This window comes from Molossus molossus, unplaced genomic scaffold (assembly GCF_014108415.1).
Source record: "Molossus molossus isolate mMolMol1 unplaced genomic scaffold, mMolMol1.p scaffold_m16_p_6, whole genome shotgun sequence".
Lineage (NCBI taxonomy): Eukaryota > Metazoa > Chordata > Mammalia > Chiroptera > Molossidae > Molossus > Molossus molossus.
Genome location: NW_023425399.1, coordinates 83,964,621 through 83,985,492, shown reverse-complemented (window position 1 = coordinate 83,985,492; position 20,872 = coordinate 83,964,621). Strand labels below are relative to the sequence as shown.

Sequence of the window (20,872 nt, the reverse complement as noted above, 5' to 3'; positions counted from 1 at the left end):
TTTTATTTTGTTTTGATAGGAATCCTATGAAGATGGCCCTTGTACTATAACTTCAAATAAGAATTCTGATAGTAGCTTGCTTTCTTTGGATGGATTAGATAACGAAGTCAAAGGTCTTAATATACTTTCTTTTTTGATTGAAATTATGCACTGTTGTCAAAGCATGCTAAACTTTATAGATTAAAGATGGTGGAAATATTCATAATAAAAAAGATAATAGGTTAGCTTTTCTTCTGAAGATTTTTGTTGAGGCCTTTGAGTTTGTTTTTATTTGACATTTAACATTTATAAGAGTAATACATTTCTTAAAAATTTGTAGAAAGCAAGGGGAGATAGGATGTGCAACATGACTTATTTCCAAAATTTATATGATTTTGAGTTTTATTTTTGTATTTTAAGTTACGGTTTTGGTAGTAAGGATAACTTTACAATTTTTATTATAATTTTTTTATTGCTGAATTGTGCTACTTGAAAGTAATTCATTATATTTAAAAATTGTATTTTTCTTGATTTATTTACATGACTTTTAAATTTTCTAATTACATGTAACAAGTATTAACCCAAGCCCTGTAGTTTTAAAGGGGAAAAGATTAATGTTATTGTATCGTAGACATCTAAGATAAACAGAAAAATAAAGGATTCCAACATTCTTTTTTTCCCTTAGCAGTATGGTAGTAATATTGTTACATTCTGAGATTAAAGAAAAGATCTGTTTTTCAGTAGATGGCTTACCAAATAACTTGAGAGCTCACCCACTTCAATTGGATTCATCCAGTGACCCTTCTAACACCATTGATGGCCCAGATCCTGTAAAATCTGCTTCATCATTACACGAAACAAAGAAAGCAAATACTGGAGTTATTCATGGTGCATGTTTAACCCTTACTGATCATGATAGAATTCGACAGTTTATACAAGAATTCACATTTCGGGGCCTTTTGCCACATATAGAGAAAACAATTCGGCAATTAAACGATCAGGTAAGATTTAATTTTTTTTTTTATCCTCATCTGAGGACAGTTTTCCATTTTTTGTACAGACAGAGTGGGAGGGAGAGAGAGGAAGAGAGAGAGAGAGAAACATCGACGTGAAAGGGACACATCGAGTGGCTGCCACCCACACAACCAACCCAGGGCCGGGGACTAACCGCAACCGAGATATGCGTCCTTAGCGGGAACCGAACCAGGGTCTCTCTGGACCACAGGCCTACGCTCTAACCGCTGAGCCAAATTGGCCAGGGCAAGATTTAATTTTTTTAGATTATTATTTTAAAAATTTTAGTAAATAGTAAACTTGAGAATATAGTATTATAAGTTATTTAAAGTATTTGAAGTTTTTTTTTAAAGAACGACCAATATTAGAATTTATTAACATTACTATCTCTAATAAAATTTTATTAGATCTTATAAAATGCTTATTCATTTTCACTAGGGATTGTGCTAGTATATCGGACAGTTTTTTTAAAAAACCAATGTTGTTAAAATGAACATTTGCTCACTATTAAAGCTTTTTACTTGTTTAGAATTTTTTCTTTTGTATATAAAAGAAAAATATTAAATTCTCATATTTGTCATCTTATTTAATCTTTCCTCTTAGCTAATATCAAGAAAAGGTTTGAGTCGATCTCTGTTTTCTGCAACTAAAAAATGGTTTAGTGGCAGTAAAGTTCCAGAAAAGAGCATTAATGAGCTGAAAAATACATCTGGATTGCTGTGAGTGAAATATTATTATTTTTGTTTTTTTCTGTGTTTAATTCTGACTAGTATTTGACTATACGACGTCCTGTAAAAATGACTATTTCTTCATTTTCTTTCATATTGGTCAAAACTCAGGTCGGTAAGAACAGTGACTATAGGTACATTCCATTAATTAAAAAAACTTAAATAATTTGATGTCTAAAAATATAGAAGATAATTGGGGAAGTCACTGTACTTTGGTTCTATTTCCCTATTTGTAAAAAGATGGAGTTATATTAGGTGTTCATTAATGATTCTTCTATATTAAAACATTGTGGTCTTGTGATTCTAAGAGTCTATATTGAGAAACTTTTCTTTAATATAAAATCCTGTTTTAAGGGAAGGTAAAATTAACTCATACTGGATTTTCATGTTTTTCCTGGTTGACTATAAAACTGGAAATGCAAAAATGCTTGCCTGTTATTAAGAAGTTCTCAGTATAGGGGTATAAGTTATATAAATACAGATATCTTTGAGACATGATACTCTTTGCTTGGAGATAGAATTTTGTAAAACAGGATCAGTTTTCCTCATGTTCTGGGCAGTTAAGAAGCTGTCAAACATTTTATAATATTTAATGGTTTAGGGATTATAAATTAAAAATTACTTTCTTAACTTATATTTATAGGTATCCACCAGAAGCACCAGAACTTCAAATCAGGAAAATGGCTGACTTATGTTTCTTGGTGCAGCATTATGATCTGGCTTATAGTTGTTATCATACTGCAAAGAAGGATTTTCTTAATGATCAAGCCATGCTTTATGCAGCTGGTGCCTTGGTTGGTATTCTATGTATTATAATTTATTTCTGCTTCCATAAGATATAGAAATTTCTGTTTATGAAATAGTAAGCGAAGTACCTAGGGATAAAGTTATATTCAAAGAGCATACATGCTTTATAGGTTTTGAATTAGTTTAGCTGAGATGGATTTTCCTCAAACTAGTACATTTAAACGTGGTAATACATGAGGAATGATTTCTTAGTTTTGATTAGCACCTTCTGATTTGTGTGTGTTTTCAAAATTTAATTTGAATTTCAGTTGCTATATTCAAAGTGTAAAATTTTTCTTTTGAGAAGATGCTTTTAGACTTCTTGAAAAGTCTTTTAAAATAGCTTGAAATGTTTTTTTTTTTCCTGATGTAAGACTATATGTTGGTTAAGAACATGTACTTTGGTGTAAGACAGAGTGTTCTCTTATGCAAATTAGTGAATCTTTCTAAGCTTCAGTTTTTTTATCTGTAAAATATGAGTCCTGATGCGTAGGATTAGATAAGATGTAAGGCATGTAAGGTGCTTAGCATACCACATTGTATATAATAAGCTATCTGTAAGCATTAGCTATGTTAGTTTTTGTAATTGATGTGTAAACCTAGGTGTTTTAGAAAGAATTGTCTATACTTGTTATAACCTTTCAGTGTTTTTGAAAAGTTGTTGTAAATATATATGTATAATTTGCTTCGTATATGTAGAAAAGAGTAAAACTAGCACTGTTACTTTCTACTTAATCTTCTTTAAAACATGTAAACTTATAAACAGAAGCGTGAAGAACAAAATGTATAAGATTGTAAATACTCTACTGGGTTAATTGCTTCTGTTTTGCATTTTTTAATACTATGTGTATATAAAATTCAAATGGGTAATTTAAAAATGTGAAAATAGCAAAATTACATTACTCTTCCTTTTTATTTCTACAATATTTTCAATGGAAAAGTCAACTACTTTTAATCATCTTGTTCAGGAACAGAAAACATGCTGTGTTTAAGTGTTTGAAAAATTATATGAACTGTTCTTGATTAGACATTCTCTATTTTTTTTTTTTTTAATCCTCACCTGAGGACACTTTTCCATTTTTTGCACAGACAGAGTGGGAGGGAGAGAGAGGAAGGGAGAGAGAGTGAGAAACATCGACGTGAAGGGACACATCGAGTGGCTGCCACCCGCACGACCAACCAGGGCCAGGGACAAACTGCAACCGAAGTACGTGCCCTTAGCGGGAACCGAACCCGGGTCTCTCCGGACCACAGGCCGACACTCTAACCGCTGAGCCAAACTGGCCAGGGCGACATTCTCTATTTTTTATTATAGTCATCTAATGTAAGCGAATATGAAATTACATATACTTAATGTTATTTCATTAATACCTTGATAACATAGGTATAACTTTACAGTTGTTAAGTTTTACATAATGTACCAGCAAATTGAATGTTTGTATATAGGTAGAAACTTTTATAAGTATGGCAAAAAATTTCTGTGATTTTTATGGCACTTAAGTTTTTTCGTTTTTATTTACAATATGAGAAAGAGAAATACTGCATTTAAGCCATTTAGGTGAGGATATTAGTAGCAGATATATGAGAGAAAATAGTGTAGTACTGGAAAATAAAGGCATATCTGCTATAATATAGTATGTGCATGTGTCAAAATTCTTGTCTGTAAAAGCTGCCCTGAGAATAGTAGACCTTGGGGGAAAATAATGTTGGAACAGTCCTCTTAAAACATGTATTTTTATAACCAGGACACAGACAAAAACATAAACAGGCCCTGGCCGGTTTGGCTCAGCGGTTAGAGCATCAGCCTGCGGTCCACAGAGACCCGGGTTCGGTTCCCGCTAAGGGCATGTACCTTGGCTGCAGTTTGTCCCCGGCCCTGGTTGGGTCGTGTGGGTGGCGGCCACTCGATGTGTCCCTTTCACATCGATGTTTCTCTCTCTTCCTCTCTCTCCTTCCCGCTCTATCTGAGTAAAAAATGGAAAAATGTCCTCGGGTGAGGATAAAAAAAAAACAAAAAAAACACATAAACAGTAAAAAATGTATTTTTTGCACAATAGAGGTAAATATTATACTACATAGTCAATATATTTAATAATTTTTATATAATATAGAACCATATGTAAATTCATTATGTATATTAAATATAAACTAGTTAAGAAAATATGTTTCAGAACTATAGAATATTTTGTCACATGGATATGACATAGTTTCATTGGGCTTATTCAATAAATTTTGGAGCAGACACTTCCGAGTGCTGAGGATACATAGCTATGCTGAAACTGATATGATTCATGTTGTCATGGAACTCATAGTATGTCAGGTTAATGGCTTTAATCGTATCCCAGTTTTTAGAAAATTAAATTGTTTTTGTAATTTGTGTGTGTGTGTTTTTAAAAATGTTGCAGAGGAATACATTTATTCATCCTGAAAGTAGATTGGCATTAATAGCTTTTTTTCCCTTAATTTATTAAGATTTCATTTATTTCTAGTTAAATTTTTATTAAGTCCTGGCTGATGGCTCAGTTGGTTGGAGCATTGTCCTATATTCCAGAAAGTTGCAGGTTCGATTCCCATTCAGGACACACACCTTGGTTTCAGGTTCCATTTACAAGTTGGGGTCGGGCGCATACAGGAGCTAACCAGTGGATGTTTCTCACATCGATGTCTCGCTCTCTCTCTCTAAAAAGCAATAAAAACATATCCTCGGATGAGCATTAAAAAAGTTATTTTTATTAATGCTTGGTTTGTGTGAGAATGTAAATATGGACATAGTATGATATTTTATTGAGAAAACCAAACCTGTATTTTAACCTTGATTTCTAAGTCTTTTAGCATTGTATATTATTTCCATTATTAACTAAAATTATAGATATTGACAAGAAAATGGGTTTTGGTAATGAAATAACCTAGAAAATTGACGGTGATATAGGTCTCATAAATGGTCTTAATGCCTTTTGTTATGGTAAACTAGAGTATGAAAATATATATATATTGTGCAAGCTGTTGTGAACTCTGTTTTCTTATTTTGATGCCAACGATTGGAAAGAGATCTACTTTATTTGTCTCTCTCTCTATGCTCCAGTCATTGGTCTGTTCTCTACTCATTGAAGAATAGGGAATTAAAGGGAGGAGGTGGTGTCAGAAATCTTAAGCTAGATTTACTTGGTAGTTATATATGCTCTAATTCAAAGTGTTCACTAGGTCTTCTTGAACATATCATTTAAATACTGAATGACAGATTTGGAATTTGACTGGAGAATTTAAAAATTAAAAGCATGTGTGTGTGTGTGTGTGTGTATATATATATTTTTTTGAAGTCAGCATTAGGCTATTAAATTTATACATGTACATGTATAAAAAATCCTAGCAAACTTTATTCCAGTTTTTAGGCTTCCTGAATGCTAAACTAAAAGAATATTTATCTCCTCTTGAAACAGTGCAAATAATGTCTTTTCCTCTAGGAAATGGCAGCAGTGTCAGCTTTTCTTCAGCCAGGAGCACCAAGGCCATACCCTGCACATTACATGGATACAGCAATCCAGACATACAGGGATATCTGCAAGTAGGTGACTAGAATGTTTATGTTCTTTCCATTTAGTAGTAAATTGGCATTTATATTGTTATTGGATTAAATGGTTCTTTATTTTTTATGCAAGCTCACAAATCATGTTAATATAGTCAGAGACAAGATGAGGTAATCTTTTAAAACTAGTGTTTCATTACATCCTCCATTCCTATTTTGTTTGGATTTGTACTTAGGAATTTGTTATATGTACTCTTGAGGTTACACATTATATTTAGGGTGACTTGTATTGTGGGAACATCTAACCTTAATCACTGGTAAGCCAGGAGTTAGCCATTTTGAACTTTCATTGTTACATAGGCAAAACACAAACAGTTAAATAATAGTCCGGGGAAGAAAATGAGAGGTGTTTTGTTTACATAGTAAGTTTTGTTAGAGCTCATTACCTATAATGAGGTATGAACTGGTACAGAAGTAGTCAGGAAATTTCATGGGATGTTGGGGAATGGACCTTGAAAAAAAAGTGGTTGGGATTTGATAGCCATAAAGACAGTTCAGAAATCGTGATTGGCAAGAATAATGTTTTGGTGCAGCCTTACTAGAGAAAGGGAATAGAACCCTGGCTAGGTGAGGGGGTTTGAGATTATGAAAAGTATTGGGTGGTAAATATGGAAAGATGGCTTGAGAGAAATCAGTGTGGGGAGTCTATTATTAACTCTACTGTTATTTTTAAGCTATAGTTAAAGAGTTGTGTAGTAGTAAATGTGGAGTTACTGAATATTTGAGTATAGCCTTGACATAATAAAAGTTGTTTTCAGGAACATTAATCTGACTTTTCTATGTAGCATGCATGAGTTAGAAGATGAGTTGCAATTTTGTCTTTTATAATGTTGAAATGTAAGTAATACTAGTCATGGTGTTATGTTTACAGCACAACACTGATAACAATAATTGACATTTATTGAGTGTTTAGCATTTGCCACTATGCCAAAATAATTTATATGCTCGTTTAATCTTAAGCCTATAAAATGGTGGGTAGTATTATTTGTATTTTACAGATGAGAAGACTGAAACTTAGAGTTTAACTTTCCCAAGGGCACAAGGCTAATAAATGCTGGAGCCAGTATCGAATTCTACCTATTATACCTATGTAATCTATTTGAGAATAGATTTGGAGGGTCCGGCAGGAGATACAGCTTCCTGTGAAAGAGGAACTATTGAAGGAGTCTAAAAAAGATAGATTCAAAAGGTAGAAGAATTAGGAGAGTGAGATATCCAAAGAAGCCAGATTAGTACAAGAGTTTCAAGAAGTCTGAACATTCTTTCTTGAAAAGATTTTTCTTTTTTTCATGAAGCGCAGAGCTTTTGGAGAGGTGCACATGGAATGATACAAAAGAAAAGGTGTAATACCTAGTGACCCAGATAGCCAAAATCACCTTGGCAATCAGGTTTGGTCTTCTTGTCCACAAGAGACTATATGTTTCTTTTCTAAATAAACATTTACTATTATGCATTTACCTAATCTTCATTTTAAGTTACTATAATTGGTACAGTGTCATGAATTTGATAGATATTTAGGGATAATTAGAAACACTACATTAATTATATATATCAATTTTAAGAAGTTCCCGGTCTCAGATATAATTAAATTTTCTTAATTTTGCAGGAAGTACGATATTACTCTTTTTGAATGCCAGGGTCCACTTTTTTTTTTTTTTTTTTTTTTTTTTAGGTAGAGTGGGAGGGAGAGAGAGGAAGAGAGAGAGAGAGAGAAACATCGATGTGAAAGGAACACATCGAGTGGCTGCCACCCGCACAACCAACCAGGGCTGGGGACAAACTGCAACCGAGGTACGTGCCCTTAGCGGGAACCGAACCCGGGTCTCTCAGGACCGCAGGCCGACGCTCCAACCGCTGAGCCAAACCGGCCAGGGCCAGGGTCCACTTTTTAACTGATGAGATCTTATTTATCATTTAAACTTTTTAAAATTTTCTCTTCCCAAATTATAATGAAAATCAATCATAACTCTTTTATTATCTGTTTTATATCAGTTTCTGCCAGGGGTTATGTTATAGAAATACTTGAATCCTTAGCATTTCCACTGTCTGACACAAACGATTTTTTAAAATGTTGCTTAAATTAACATGTAGCCTTGTGACTTAATAACTGACCACATGGGGAAATAGGTGCAGAATGAAACAAATAAGTGGGACAATAGTGTTAAGATTTAGAATTGAGCATATTATGTGTGAGTAGGAGTTAGTCTTTTATGTTTCTTAAAACATTACTAATAGATATTCATAACTACTAACTCAAAGGAAAACCATGATTTGTAGAAAGGCTGTGACAGATCTACAGTACTTTTTGTAATTTTTGAATGTAGTAAATTGTATTTTAAAAATATCACTGTTCAGAATGACCTTCAAGTTAGTAATTTATCGTTGGAATTTTAAGATCAAGTGGTATTTTGATATAAGGATTAGAAAGAAAAAAGAAAACCTTTGCTGCTATCTCCCAACAAAAAGGTTCCATCTTATAATTTCACAGTAAGATTGGTTTCATTGTTTTTATTATTTTCAAGAATAAATAATCCAATTCTAGATTACTGATGGTAGTAATCCACACAAAATAATTAAGATTGTGTTTTCACAAAGATTTTGCTCAGGAATCAATCAGGCAAAACTGGCCCCAAGCTATCTCTAATTGAAACATGTCAGTGGTACTACCAGAGAGAAAATGCCTAAATATTTCTATAAATAGCCAGTAAAATGAAACACATAACCAAGAGTTTGCAATGAGGAAGGAAAAAGAAATATTAGTGAAATGTTTGTTTTAATTTCTGTTTAAAGCAAATTGTTTTTTGTTAAATAGCTACCGGTTAAGTTCTAGTTTTTTTGCATTCTGGAAATGAGACTTTGCATTGTATTCTTACCACAAATTATATTATAAAAAGTTTGAATAGCCTGGCCGGTGTTACTCAGTGGTTGAGCATCGACCCATGCACCAAGAGATCACCAGTTTGATTTCTGGTCAGGGCACATGCCCAAGTTGAGGGCCCAAACCCCAGTGGGGGACATATAGGAGGCAGCCACTGGATGTTCTCTCTCATTGATGTTTCTATCTCTCTACCTTTCTCTCTAAAATCAATAAAGAAAAAAAAAAGTTTGAATAGTTATGAGAATTCTTAGTTTTTTTTTTAACCTTTCTGATAAGTGGAAACAAGGACATGGATTTATTTTTACTTGAAACTAGAATTGGAAACTTTTGTTGAACACATGGTTACTATATGATATATTAAGATATTATTGTAGTGCTAATTATATTTTTCTTATCTTTTTAAAATTTTTTAGGAATATGATATTGGCTGAAAGATGTGTATTGCTTAGTGCTGAAATCTTAAAAAGCCAAAGCAAATATTCAGAAGCTGCAGCTCTTCTAATACGGTTGACCAGTGAGGTACTGAAACTAGTATTTGTGTTAACTAGTGCTATTTCATAATTTTTAGAAAGTGTTTCTTTTTTTTTTTTGAGACGGTGTGTAAAACAAAATTAGAGGGGAATCTCTCTTTGGGAATTTATAGCATCACTACTTCAGTTATTTATTGAATTAATTTTAAATGCAATATTTTATAGACTGGCTTTATTTTACAGATTTACATCTGCATTATTATTAACCACAAATATGTGTTGTACATCATCTATGAATTAGGTCCTGACCTATGCATAATAGTACTTAAAGTAACAAGCATGTGCATTATTCCTTATGTAAAATTATACTTCAAAGAGTAATCAGGAATTTTTAATCTTATTTCACTAGTATGAACTTTAAAAAAATACATATCACCATAAGTATTTAAAATACCTATATTGTCTGGCTGGTGTGGCTCAGTGGATTGAGTGTTGTCCCTTGCACCAAGAGGTCGAAGGTTCGATTCCTGGTCAGGGCACATTCCCCAGCTTGCAGGCTCGAGCGCCACTAAGGGGGCATGCAGGAAGCAGCCAGTCGATGTTTCTCTCTCATTGATGTTTCTGTGTCTCTCTCTTCCTCTCCCTTCATCTCTCTCTAAAAAAATCAATAAAAATATATTAAAAAGTACCTTTTAAAAAAATCTATATTATGAATATTTTAAGAGGGAGAAAAAGCAATCCATTTATAGTTGCTCTTAAAGGTTTATAACATGTTATTAAGTTGCATTGCCTACAGGCTTGTAAAGAATGATAGTAATTTCTTTAAAAGTACGGTTAAAGACATTTTTTAGATGAACGCTTAAGAACAGAAGGACAAAATGAAACACCTCTTTTGCCTGTTAAATGCTGATGTAATCTACACTATGGCTTTATTTATTTTACTTGTTTTATTTATTTATTATCTGCACCTGAGGATATGTTTCTGTTGATTTTTAGAGAGAGACAAAGAGAAACAGAAAGATTAATGTGAGAGAGAAACATCTATCGGTTAACTCCCATACACCCCCCGGCTGGGGATCAAACCCATAACCTAGGTATGTGAACTGACTGGGAATCGAACCTCCAGCCATTTGGTATATGGGATGACACTCTAGTTAACTGAGCCACCTGGCCAGGGCTGTGTACTATGGTTTTAGTCCTTGGACCATTCTGTACTTTTCACTCTTTATAACTTTTGAGGTGATATGTTCAGTCATGATTTTCACTCTCAAATCTATGTCCCTGACTTCTTGAGATTTAGATTTGTATGGCCAACTAACTGCCTTTTAGACTTATCTACCTGGGTGTTTCTAATGTGCCTTTAAGTTGACATATCGATGATTAACCTCATATACTTTCTTAAATTGTCATAATTGGCTAGCTTCTCATTTGCTCAAGGCAGAAACTAGTTGAGATGCTCCCATATTCTGTTACCTGTCAGTAACACAATTGGGGGTGGTAGTTAACTTCTTAAATAATTTTTTTTTCATCCTCACCCAAGGACATTTTTGCATTTTTTGTACAGATAAAGTGGGAAGGAGAGAGAGGAAGAAAGAGAGAGAAAGAGAGAGAGAAACATCGACATGAAAGAGACACATCAAGTGGCTGCCACCCGCACCACCAACCAGGGCCGGGGACAAACTGCAACTGAGGTACATGCCCTTAGCAGGAACCGAACCCGGGTCTCTCCGGACCGCAGGCCGACGCTCTAACCGCTGAGCCAAACCGGCCAGGGCTTAAATACTTTTTTGTTTTGTTCTGTTTTTTTATATCTCCAAATATTATACACATGTCTCTCTGTTTTAAAAAATCCCTCTTGCTACTGTCTTGGTTCATGGCCCTTGGTTCATGGTCCTTCTCCTGGCTTTTTTCCTCTTTGTCACCTAATTTACTAGTCCTAACATAGATTATGTCCTTCATATAGTCATCTGTAGTACACCAGGTTCTTCTAAGGTCTCTGTTTGTTCTCCCCTCTCATATAATGCTGTAATATATGACTTGTCATATTAGATTAGAAATTACATTTAAGTTATTAGCTTTTGAGAGTAGGGGACTGTGCTGCCTTCTATATTTTTTATCCCTAGTGCCTAACACTGGGCTTGGCACATGGTATATGATTTACAAATGTTTGTTGAACTGAGCCATTAATTATTCTAAAAAAGTTTCTGTAAGATATAACTAATTAGGTTAAGAGATGATATTAAACTGTTGCCAGAAATAAACTATTTGGTAGAACTGAATATAGGCTTTTGTGTGTGTTGATATTCTGTATTATCATAAATAATCTTAACTAGGCTTTAATTCTGTTGCTTTGTTGCCCGGCTGGTGTGGCTCATTGGTTGAGTGTAGACCCATGCACCAAGAGGTCGCTGGTTCGATTCATGGTCAGGGCACACGCTCAGTTTGTAGGCTCAATCCTCAGTGGGGATTGTGCAGGAGGCGGCCAATTGATGTTCTCTCTCACTGATATTTCCATTTCTCGCTCCCTCTCTTGCTCTCTCTAAAATCAGTAAAGAAAAAAAGAATTAAATATGTTGTTCTGTTTTTCAGCCTAGAGCTTCTCAGTGAATGTAAAAGGAATTTATGGTTTCGGAGCTTGAATAAAATTTCTTTAGAGCAAATTCATCTGTCTGCATTGTAACCTTGTTATTTTATTTTATTTTATTTTATTTTATTTTATTTTTTTATCCTCACCCGAGGATATTTTTCCATTTTTTTGTACAGATAGAGTGGGAGGGAGAGAGAGGAAGGGAGAGAGAGAGAGCGAAACATCGACGTGAAGGGACACATCGAGTGGCTGCCACCCGCATGACCAACCAGGGCCGGGGACAAACTGCAACCGAAGTACGTGCCCTTAGCGGGAACCGAACCCGGGTCTCTCCGGACCGCAGGCCAACACTCTAACCGCTGAGCCAAACTGGCCAGGGCTATTTTTTTAATCTTCATCTGAGGAAATTTTTCCAGTTATCTTCAGACAGAATAGGAGGGGAGAGACAGAGAGGGAGAGAGAGAGAGAAACATTGATGTGAGAGAGACATATCGACTGGTTGCCTCCCACACTACCCCGAGCCGGAGACTGAACCACAACCCAGGTACATGTCCTTGATCGGAATCGAACCTGTGACTCTTTGGTCCATGGGCCATTGCTCTAACCGCTGACCTAAACTGGCCAGGGCACCTTGTCAGTTTTTGTCATTGTTCTCTCTTCCTTTCCAACTCTTTGTTTTCACCTCTTTTTCAAACACGGATGATTTATTATGAAATTCTAGCAAATTTATTATTGTTGTTTACTGCTTTGAGATGATGTGTGGAGTCTATTTCCCCAAAAGTTGTGATTCTCAGTGGCCTTTTCTGCTGTACCTTTCAGATATTTCTTTGAGACAACTTGAAGGTAGACTTCTAGGCATAGTGTGTATAAAATTATGTTAAATTTCAACTAATAATTTGTATTTATTGTATGTATTTCATTAACTAGAAAGGCTGTATAATGTCATAAAAAGTTCACTCATCTTGAGAATAGGAAACTGAGTTACATACTCTTGACATTCATGAATTGTGTTTCTTAGATTTTTGCTAACACCATTATAGCAAAAGACAGCTGGAGGCCTAGGTGAAAACAGTTTGCTTTGACTTTATATTTTGGACTGCAAATAATGTGGGCAAGTGGATCTTGTGTTATGCCCTGGGATTCTCAGTGTGGCAGAGCAATCCCAGCTTAATGACAAAGCATGCCACATTGACTACTATATAGTATAGGATGTCTAAATTTGGTGTTTAAGACATGGTGCTTTTCCTCTACTTGTGTCTGTATTTCTGTGTTGAACATTTATTCTGGTCGTGTTGCTCTTTTTGTCTGTTACTTACTGCATTTTAATACATTTAATCAGTTTCTCAGGGATAGTAATAGCAACAGTTTTTATAAATTTCTCCAGCTTGGGAGGAACTGTTCCTACATTAAATTGATCAGCTGATAGCACCTTTCCTGTTAACCTCACAATTGTTCAAAGAAGAAATCTCACAGCCAACCATCCTTGAGATTTGATTCAGTTAAGTTTGTGCAACTGGTGCCTTTATCAACTGTGTTTCTATGGAAGTGTTTATTGAAGCCTCTAGCTTAGATGATTTTTCCCCCTATACTTAATCCTCATAATTTAAGTTACCGTTGCCTTTTCAGGTTTTGTTGTTGGTTATGGGTAAAGTTTATAGGCTGGAGTTCTTGTTAAAGTGGTAGCACAGATTTTCTTTTTAGTTCTTTATAGAGTATATGTAATAGGCTTGTCATAAACTATCAGTGTGAAATTCTTTCATTACCTTCCATCAACATTGATGGCAATTGTCATTCTCTACAGGACCTTTTTTGTTTGTTTCAGAGCAGTGTTTTTTTTTCTACTTTAGATGTCACTGTAAGAGAAAGGGACTAACAAAAAACTAAACTGCAGTAAGATAGGAATGTAGGATTATCAGATCTTCAGATCAGCTTTACTGGATACAAGAGTCAGATTTAGCTTTAGCTAAATTGATACATGCCACGGACTTCCAGGTCTCTCCTGACTGTTTAGCCCTTGAGGGTTAAATTTGAGAATACTGAGGGTTCTCATCTGGATTGTACAAAATCATTTACACACCATTAAAGATAGCTATCCTTATATTAATCAGAATGTCCAGGATTGCTGCCCATCAAGTTTTGCAACTTATTGAAGCTTCGTTGGCAATTAAAAAAATATATGTATTTATGCTGTGTGTGTGTTTGTGTGTTATGTGTGCATGCATGTTAGGAATAAATTTATAGGACTGAAAGAAAAAACCGATATTGAGAAGTCTAGATAAAATTCGAAAATAGAAGAAGTAATTAGGGAATTACCTGTTCTACATATTAAAATATATTATAAGACTATATAAATTAAAACTGTTTACAGTGATAAGAATAGACAGAGTAATGTAATAGAATGAGAGTTTAAATTGTACATTATGATTAGGTGAGGAGTGTTAAGTTAGGTAATTCACTGAATGCTTTTGTGACATCTAACAAGCTGTTTGGGTTGGATTCCTGTGTTATTCACAGGAATAACGTGTAATATAAATATAGCTGGATTAATTATAATGTGAAAAAAACCTAGAAGAAAATGTAGGAGAGCATTTTTAAAAATCTAGAAATGACAATATCCTTTCCTAGTTTGATGAAGTATCCTGAAGCCATAAAGGCAAATATAACATGCTTGACTACTAAAGAATAAACTCTTTCATGTCAAAACTGGGAAATACTATTTGCAAATGTATGACAAAGGCCTGATATTGATTAAGTATACAAAGGGCTCTTACAAACCTCATAATCACAAAAACCCATTCACAAGAGTATAAACAAGCAGTTCACAAAAAAAAGTACAAAGACCTTTAAACATAGGAAAAGATTAATAGCCTACTATTAAAGAAATGTATGTTGAGAAACAAAGTGTCATTTTTCTTCTATTAAAGAGGTAAACATTAAAAAAAATGATCTTGGGCTGAGTAGAGAAAACACTCTTATTCTCTGCTGATGAGAATCTATATTGGTATTACTTTTTGTAGCAATTTGGCTATATTGATTAGAATTTGAAGTATATGCATAGCTTTCATTAACTCAGCAGTTCTACTTCCAGAAATTTGTCTAAACATAATGACTCAAATGTGTTTAGAAGGATGTTTATTGAAGCATTTTTTCTTGTAGTTATAAAAGTTGTATTTAAAAAAATTTTGTTGTTGTTAATCCTCACTTGAGGATATTTTTCCATTGATTTTTAGATAGCGATAGAGTAAAAGAAGGGAAGGAGGGGATTGGGGCGGGGGAGGGGGGGGGAGAGAAACATCATTGTGAGAGAGACACATTAATTGGTTGCCTCCTGCATGACTCCAGTTGGGGCCAGGAATCAAACTTGCAGCCCAGGTACATGCCCTTGACTAGGAATTGATCCTGAGACCCTTCAGTCCTTGGGCCGACGCTCTAACCATTGAGCAAAATCGGCCAGGGCGTTGTTACACAAGTTTGAGGTAGTATTAAATCATTCAATTGGAGACTTAATAATTAGGGTACTTTTATGTAATGAAATACAATGTAGCTGTAAAAGAAATGAGAAATGTATGTTTCTTAGAAAGATGGTCATGGTATTAAGTTTAAAAAACAAGATAAAGAATACTCTGTGTAATATCATTTATGCATAAAAAAGTATGTTATTTTTTTAAAAACTTAACATATAAGCACACACATATAACATACTAAGCTGGCAAATCGGATGAGGCATGGATTGGGAAAGGAAGATGTTCACTTTTTTACCTTCAAACATTTAGTCTTTAAGAAAAAAAGTGTGTTACTTTTTTAAAAAAGAAAATATTTTCTTAAAAAAGTAAAGATGATCCTGGCCAGTTTGGCTCAGCGGTTAGAGCGTTGACCTGCAGTCCGGAGAGACCTGGGTTTGGTTCCCTCTAAGGACATGTACCTTGGTTGCAGTTTGTACCAGCCCTGGTTGGGTCGTATGGGGGGCAGCCACTCGATGTGTCCCTTTCACATCAATGTCTGTCTGTCTGTCTGTCTCTCCCCCCCACCCCTCTCTTTCTCTCTCCCCCTTCCACTCTATCTGAACAAAAAGTGGAAAAATGTCCTCGGGTAAGGATAAATAAATAAATAAATAAAGTAAAGATGTAAGCCCCATAGCTTCCCCAAATAATTCTGATGCATTGTTATTGAACCACCTGCTAATTGTATATTCCTAATTTTCTCACTTACTAGTTTTTGGATCTTAGTTACTAGAAAAAATATCTGATTCCTTAGTTTTTGTTATGATATTAAAATAGATAATATCTACTATTTACTGAATGCTTTCTAGAGTATTTCCTTAGATCTGTTCCAGCTCTAATCTAATTTATGATTGCTACAGAGACAGTTATAATAATGATCTATGAATACTTTCTGATGTAACTATAATCTGTTGAAATGATTTCATTTAAAGTCAATGTTTTCTGTTTTCAACTTTCCCTGGGGAAAATAATGGCAGCAGAACACATGGAAGGGCATGGTAAGTTCAGCTTGAGAATAGCTGAAAAACCTAGAGAAAGTTTTGGTGAAAATGTTGTTGATACTTGATCAGCAACCTTCAGTACTTTCTCAGTTATTATTAAAGTAATGATGGCTCTTTCAGTTGAAGGGTTGTCCTTATGGGTGAGGATGTAAATGCGGTATGTGGTTTTTGTAGACACTGTTGTAAGATTCAGTTGAGGTAGAAATAATTTGAGTTGCACTATTTATTAATATACTAATAGCAGGTGATAATCTTTGAAGGGGAAGCCTTCTGAACTTTTTAATGAAATAGCCATTTGGCCCTCTCAAATTACAGCAAAAATTGAGAATTCCTTTCTAATACAGTAAAACTTTTAGAGGATAAAGTAATAGACTAAACTATTTTATAATTTATACACATTCTGTTTTATTATCTTTCTTTTTTTTATCTTGGATGGATGAAAATATGCTATTGGATGTCACAGATAAATTTCCAGAAGAAATTAGATCGGTGTGAATCTATTTTTCTGTGTGCTCTGTTTTCTTGTTTATCTTTAATCATTATACCTGTACTAAATTCTCAGTTTATGTACTTTTGCCATTTAAAAAGGGATTGCATTTTTTCAGAGACATTTTACATGGTGTATATCATAAACAAGTTATTTGGCTTTATGAAAAGCAAAGGAAAATATGTCATGGTAGATAATTTTTTGAAGGATTTAAAAAAAATTGTGCTATTGGAAGAACGAATCATCAAGATTGAATTACTTCTTGGTCTCTGCCTTCAGATACTGAAAGTTAAACATTGAATATGTTATATATTATTTTAAGAAAGTAAATGTTTTTCACCAATTACCTTTTTTACTTTTAATTTTGTGAAACTAACCTTTTCTTTTAAACATTCAATAGGATTCTGATCTTCGAAGTGCACTTCTTTTGGAACAGGCAGCACATTGCTTTATAAACATGAAGAGTCCCATGGTTAGAAAATATGCGTTTCATATGATATTGGCAGGCCATCGGTTTAGTAAAGCAGGGCAGGTGAGTGCATTTTCTTTAAAAAGAAAATCATTTGTTATTTTAATTGTATTTGTTATAGTGTTGTTTTATAAATGTATGTCTTTTGTCAATTTTTTATGACTTAATATTAATCTTAAAAATGGATACAAATTTTGTTCCAAGGTAATGTGTTATATTTTTATTGGTAAGGCTATGAGATTTGGATTTAGAGAAATCTGAGTTTAAATCTTGATCTTCTGCTTAGAACTTGACTTTGGTCAAGTTACTTCTCTGAGCCTTCACTTTTTAATTGATTTGTAAAATTTGGAATTTTGCTTCAATTTTTGTAAGGTTAAACCAAATCATATATGTGAAGATCCAGGTGTAATTAATGCTTTGAAGCAAGTTTAGCTATTTAGTAGAGGTTGAACTCTTCCTACTTCAGCTCTGGTCTTCTGTTGTCTCTCAGAGTGCTTTATGATGGCATTTACTAAATATTAAATGAGTAGAAATTGTCTGTCTTTGTCCCTGGAAGCAATTGAGTTGGAGGTATCTTTGTTAATTTAGAGAGCTTTCTCCATTCCCAGTGGTCCATTTAAGCCGTTATTTGGCAGGAGTTTTGCTGGAGATAGTGGTAGCAACAGTGAGATGGTGGTTTACTGTAAATATAGATAGAAGTGTGGATTCAGTAGTCATCTCTATATTTCAGGGACTACTAGGAGCTGAGCATACGCCCATAAAACCAACATGGTCTTGTCTCTTAGGGAGCTTTTTTTTTTAACAAGTAGGGGAGTAATTTTTAAATGTAGTTAATAGGAATTTTTAGGACATACACTTTTCAGTCTGATAACCAAAACATGCCAATATTTTTATATTTCAAAGGTACAAACAAATAAAGATGATCAAAAATTACTTGTAGTTTCATGTAAAAATGCCATGATTTTTAAAATCCAACATTTGAAGGTTTGGTTTCTCCTATTTTTGGAAACTGCCAAGTATATATGTGAACTTCCTATATATATTAAATACAAACTGTAAATATATTTATAAAATTAAATGTATTTTTATAATAATTGCTACACTACATGAATTAGAATTTCTCAGGCTTAAAGTAAAAAAAGAAATTAAAAACTATTATTTTTAACAGACTGTTTTTTTTTTGTAGTAATTGCAAATGCATCTTAAACATATTATCCCATTGGTTGTCTTTGCATAAAGTGTTCTATTAAAAAATTTATAGGATGTATTAAGCAGCTGGTTTCCTTTGCTTAAAAGAAAATAATATAACCCATTAGGAATGGTCTGTTGTGTCTTATTTTAAAAAGTCATCCTTTTCCCACATCTTTTGTAAATAGTTTCATTTGTGAGAACGATAATGTCATTGGAAGTGGAAATAGCTGCTTTTATATTTACTTTCTGAAATTACAGGGCATATAGCAAGTTAAAAATGCTATTCTTGTGGTAGGTTGAGATACAGTTGCTATCAGGCCTAATAATCATCTCTAATTGTAATTACCTCATGGAGTTAATGATTTTAAGGTAGCTCGTTTTGCTACTTTGTGACCACTCTCTATAAACCTCAATCCCAGGAAGTCTCCTTCTCATACAGTATGTAGAAACCTTGAAGTATGACTAGAAGTGCTGATCTATCGGAATAGCAAATATGTGGGTTACTGAAGTTGGTTAAGAACAATATCTTCCTGGAAAGATATGGCACATACAGCACACATACTTCTGAGGCTATTGTTTCTTTTCATAACATTTGCATTAAAAACATATATGTATTTGCAAGGATGAGTGGGGATGGCAGAGGAGGTTATATAGTAATGCCATTTCTGTTTCTCTCAGTCCTCTCTAATTGAGAGTCTGTGCTGAACTTAACTTGTTCCCAGAATTTTTTTATAGTATATATATATATATTTTTTTAATCCTCACCCGAGGATATTTTTCCATTGATTTTCAGATAGAGTAGGAGGGAGGGTGGGAGGGGGAGAGAGAGAGAAACATCGATTGGTTGCCTCCCACATGACCCCAACCAGGGCTGTGAATCGAACCATAACCAAGGTACGAGTCCTTGACCAGAATTGAGCCCGAGACTCTTTGGTCCGTGGGCCGATGCTCCAACCACTGAGCCAAACTGGCCAGAGCTATAGTTTAATTTTTTTCATTGAGAATAGCAACAAAAAGTATTTTAAAAAATAGAACTGGCATTATAAAATATTAAAATCAGTTAAAAAAAAAGAAAAAGAAAAATTAAAGAAGTGCTAGGGAGAGTGTGTGTGTTTGTGTTTGGTATACCCTGGACAATCTTTCTTATTTTAAAAGTCAGACTTTAAATCCTTGTTACTTTTCAAATCTCTAGGTGCTTTTCCACAAAATCCTAAAAAATGCACCTGACCTCGACACTTAGACACATGCGATTACTTCTCTGTATCAATTTTTAAGACTTGTCATCTGTTCTTTTACTAAATGCAAAATGGAGATTAGAGTTGGTTTTTTTCAAGAAACATCACTTAAACATTATTTTGAAACAGGCTCAAATTTAAAGAATAGTTACAAATACATTTCAGAAACTTGTTTTCCTGAGCCATTTGAGAGTTGTCTACCTACTGCCCCATTACTTCAGGGCATATTTTCTATCTCCTAGAAACAAGAACTTTTTTCCTGTACTGTATAACCATAATACAACAATCAAAGTCAAGAACTTAGTCCTAAGACAGTACTATCAGACCTAATTCAGGTTTTGACAGTCTCATAAATGTGTCTTCAGAAGGATCCTTTGACTCGTATGACCTTACACTTTAGAAAATCACAGGCCAGTTATTTTGTAGAGTGTCCTTTAATTTAGATTCCTCTGATGTTTCCTTGTGATGGAATTCAAATTGGGTATCTGTATAGGAATATAAGAGGCTGTATTCTTATTGCATGCTATCAAGTGGTAGATGATTTTGATTTGCTTTCATTATCTCTTTATCAAGAAAATATTTCTTAGAGAAACAAACAGTTCTCTTTATACATGGTACAAAGTTTGTAATCTACCCAGGGGAGGGGAGTGGATACAAGATTGTACTCTGAAGCAAAAGGTTTAGTGAAGGGTGGCCTCTTCTTTGGTACCAAATTCCATTTTTAGGGTGGAGGTTGTCAGAAGTCGTCGGGTGGAAGTGATAGGTAATTAACATCAAATATGTGCTCATGGGTGTGGCAGGATGCAGTGGGAAAAAGAAAAGGATACCAGACAAACCAGTTTAAAAATGTGTATGTATATGTAAATATATTTGCACACATAACCATATACTCACACATGCAGTTTTAGCACACATGAGGTATTTCCATTCAGCCCAATGCAGTGGTATAGAGAGAGATGACCAT

The 20,872-nt window shown here is 34.2% G+C and overlaps 1 protein-coding gene across 12 annotated transcripts in view; it reads left to right on the top strand.

Moving 5' to 3' along the window:
* Positions 1-20,872, top strand: part of TRAPPC8 (trafficking protein particle complex 8) — a 91,416-nt gene that overhangs the window by 30,519 nt on the left and 40,025 nt on the right. For 7 of the 12 annotated variants that reach the window (XM_036244176.1, XM_036244172.1, XM_036244179.1 and 4 more), the window contains 8 exons: positions 20-113; positions 721-980; positions 1,597-1,712; positions 2,365-2,515; positions 5,969-6,069; positions 9,382-9,487; positions 16,503-16,523; positions 17,414-17,545. In XM_036244176.1, the coding sequence (XP_036100069.1) occupies positions 20-113; positions 721-980; positions 1,597-1,712; positions 2,365-2,515; positions 5,969-6,069; positions 9,382-9,487; positions 16,503-16,523; positions 17,414-17,545 (981 nt within the window). The remainder of the gene's footprint in view (positions 1-19; positions 114-720; positions 981-1,596; positions 1,713-2,364; positions 2,516-5,968; positions 6,070-9,381; positions 9,488-16,502; positions 16,524-17,413; positions 17,546-20,872) is intronic. The other 5 variants (XM_036244177.1, XM_036244175.1, XM_036244174.1 and 2 more) reach the window with 4 other exon arrangements.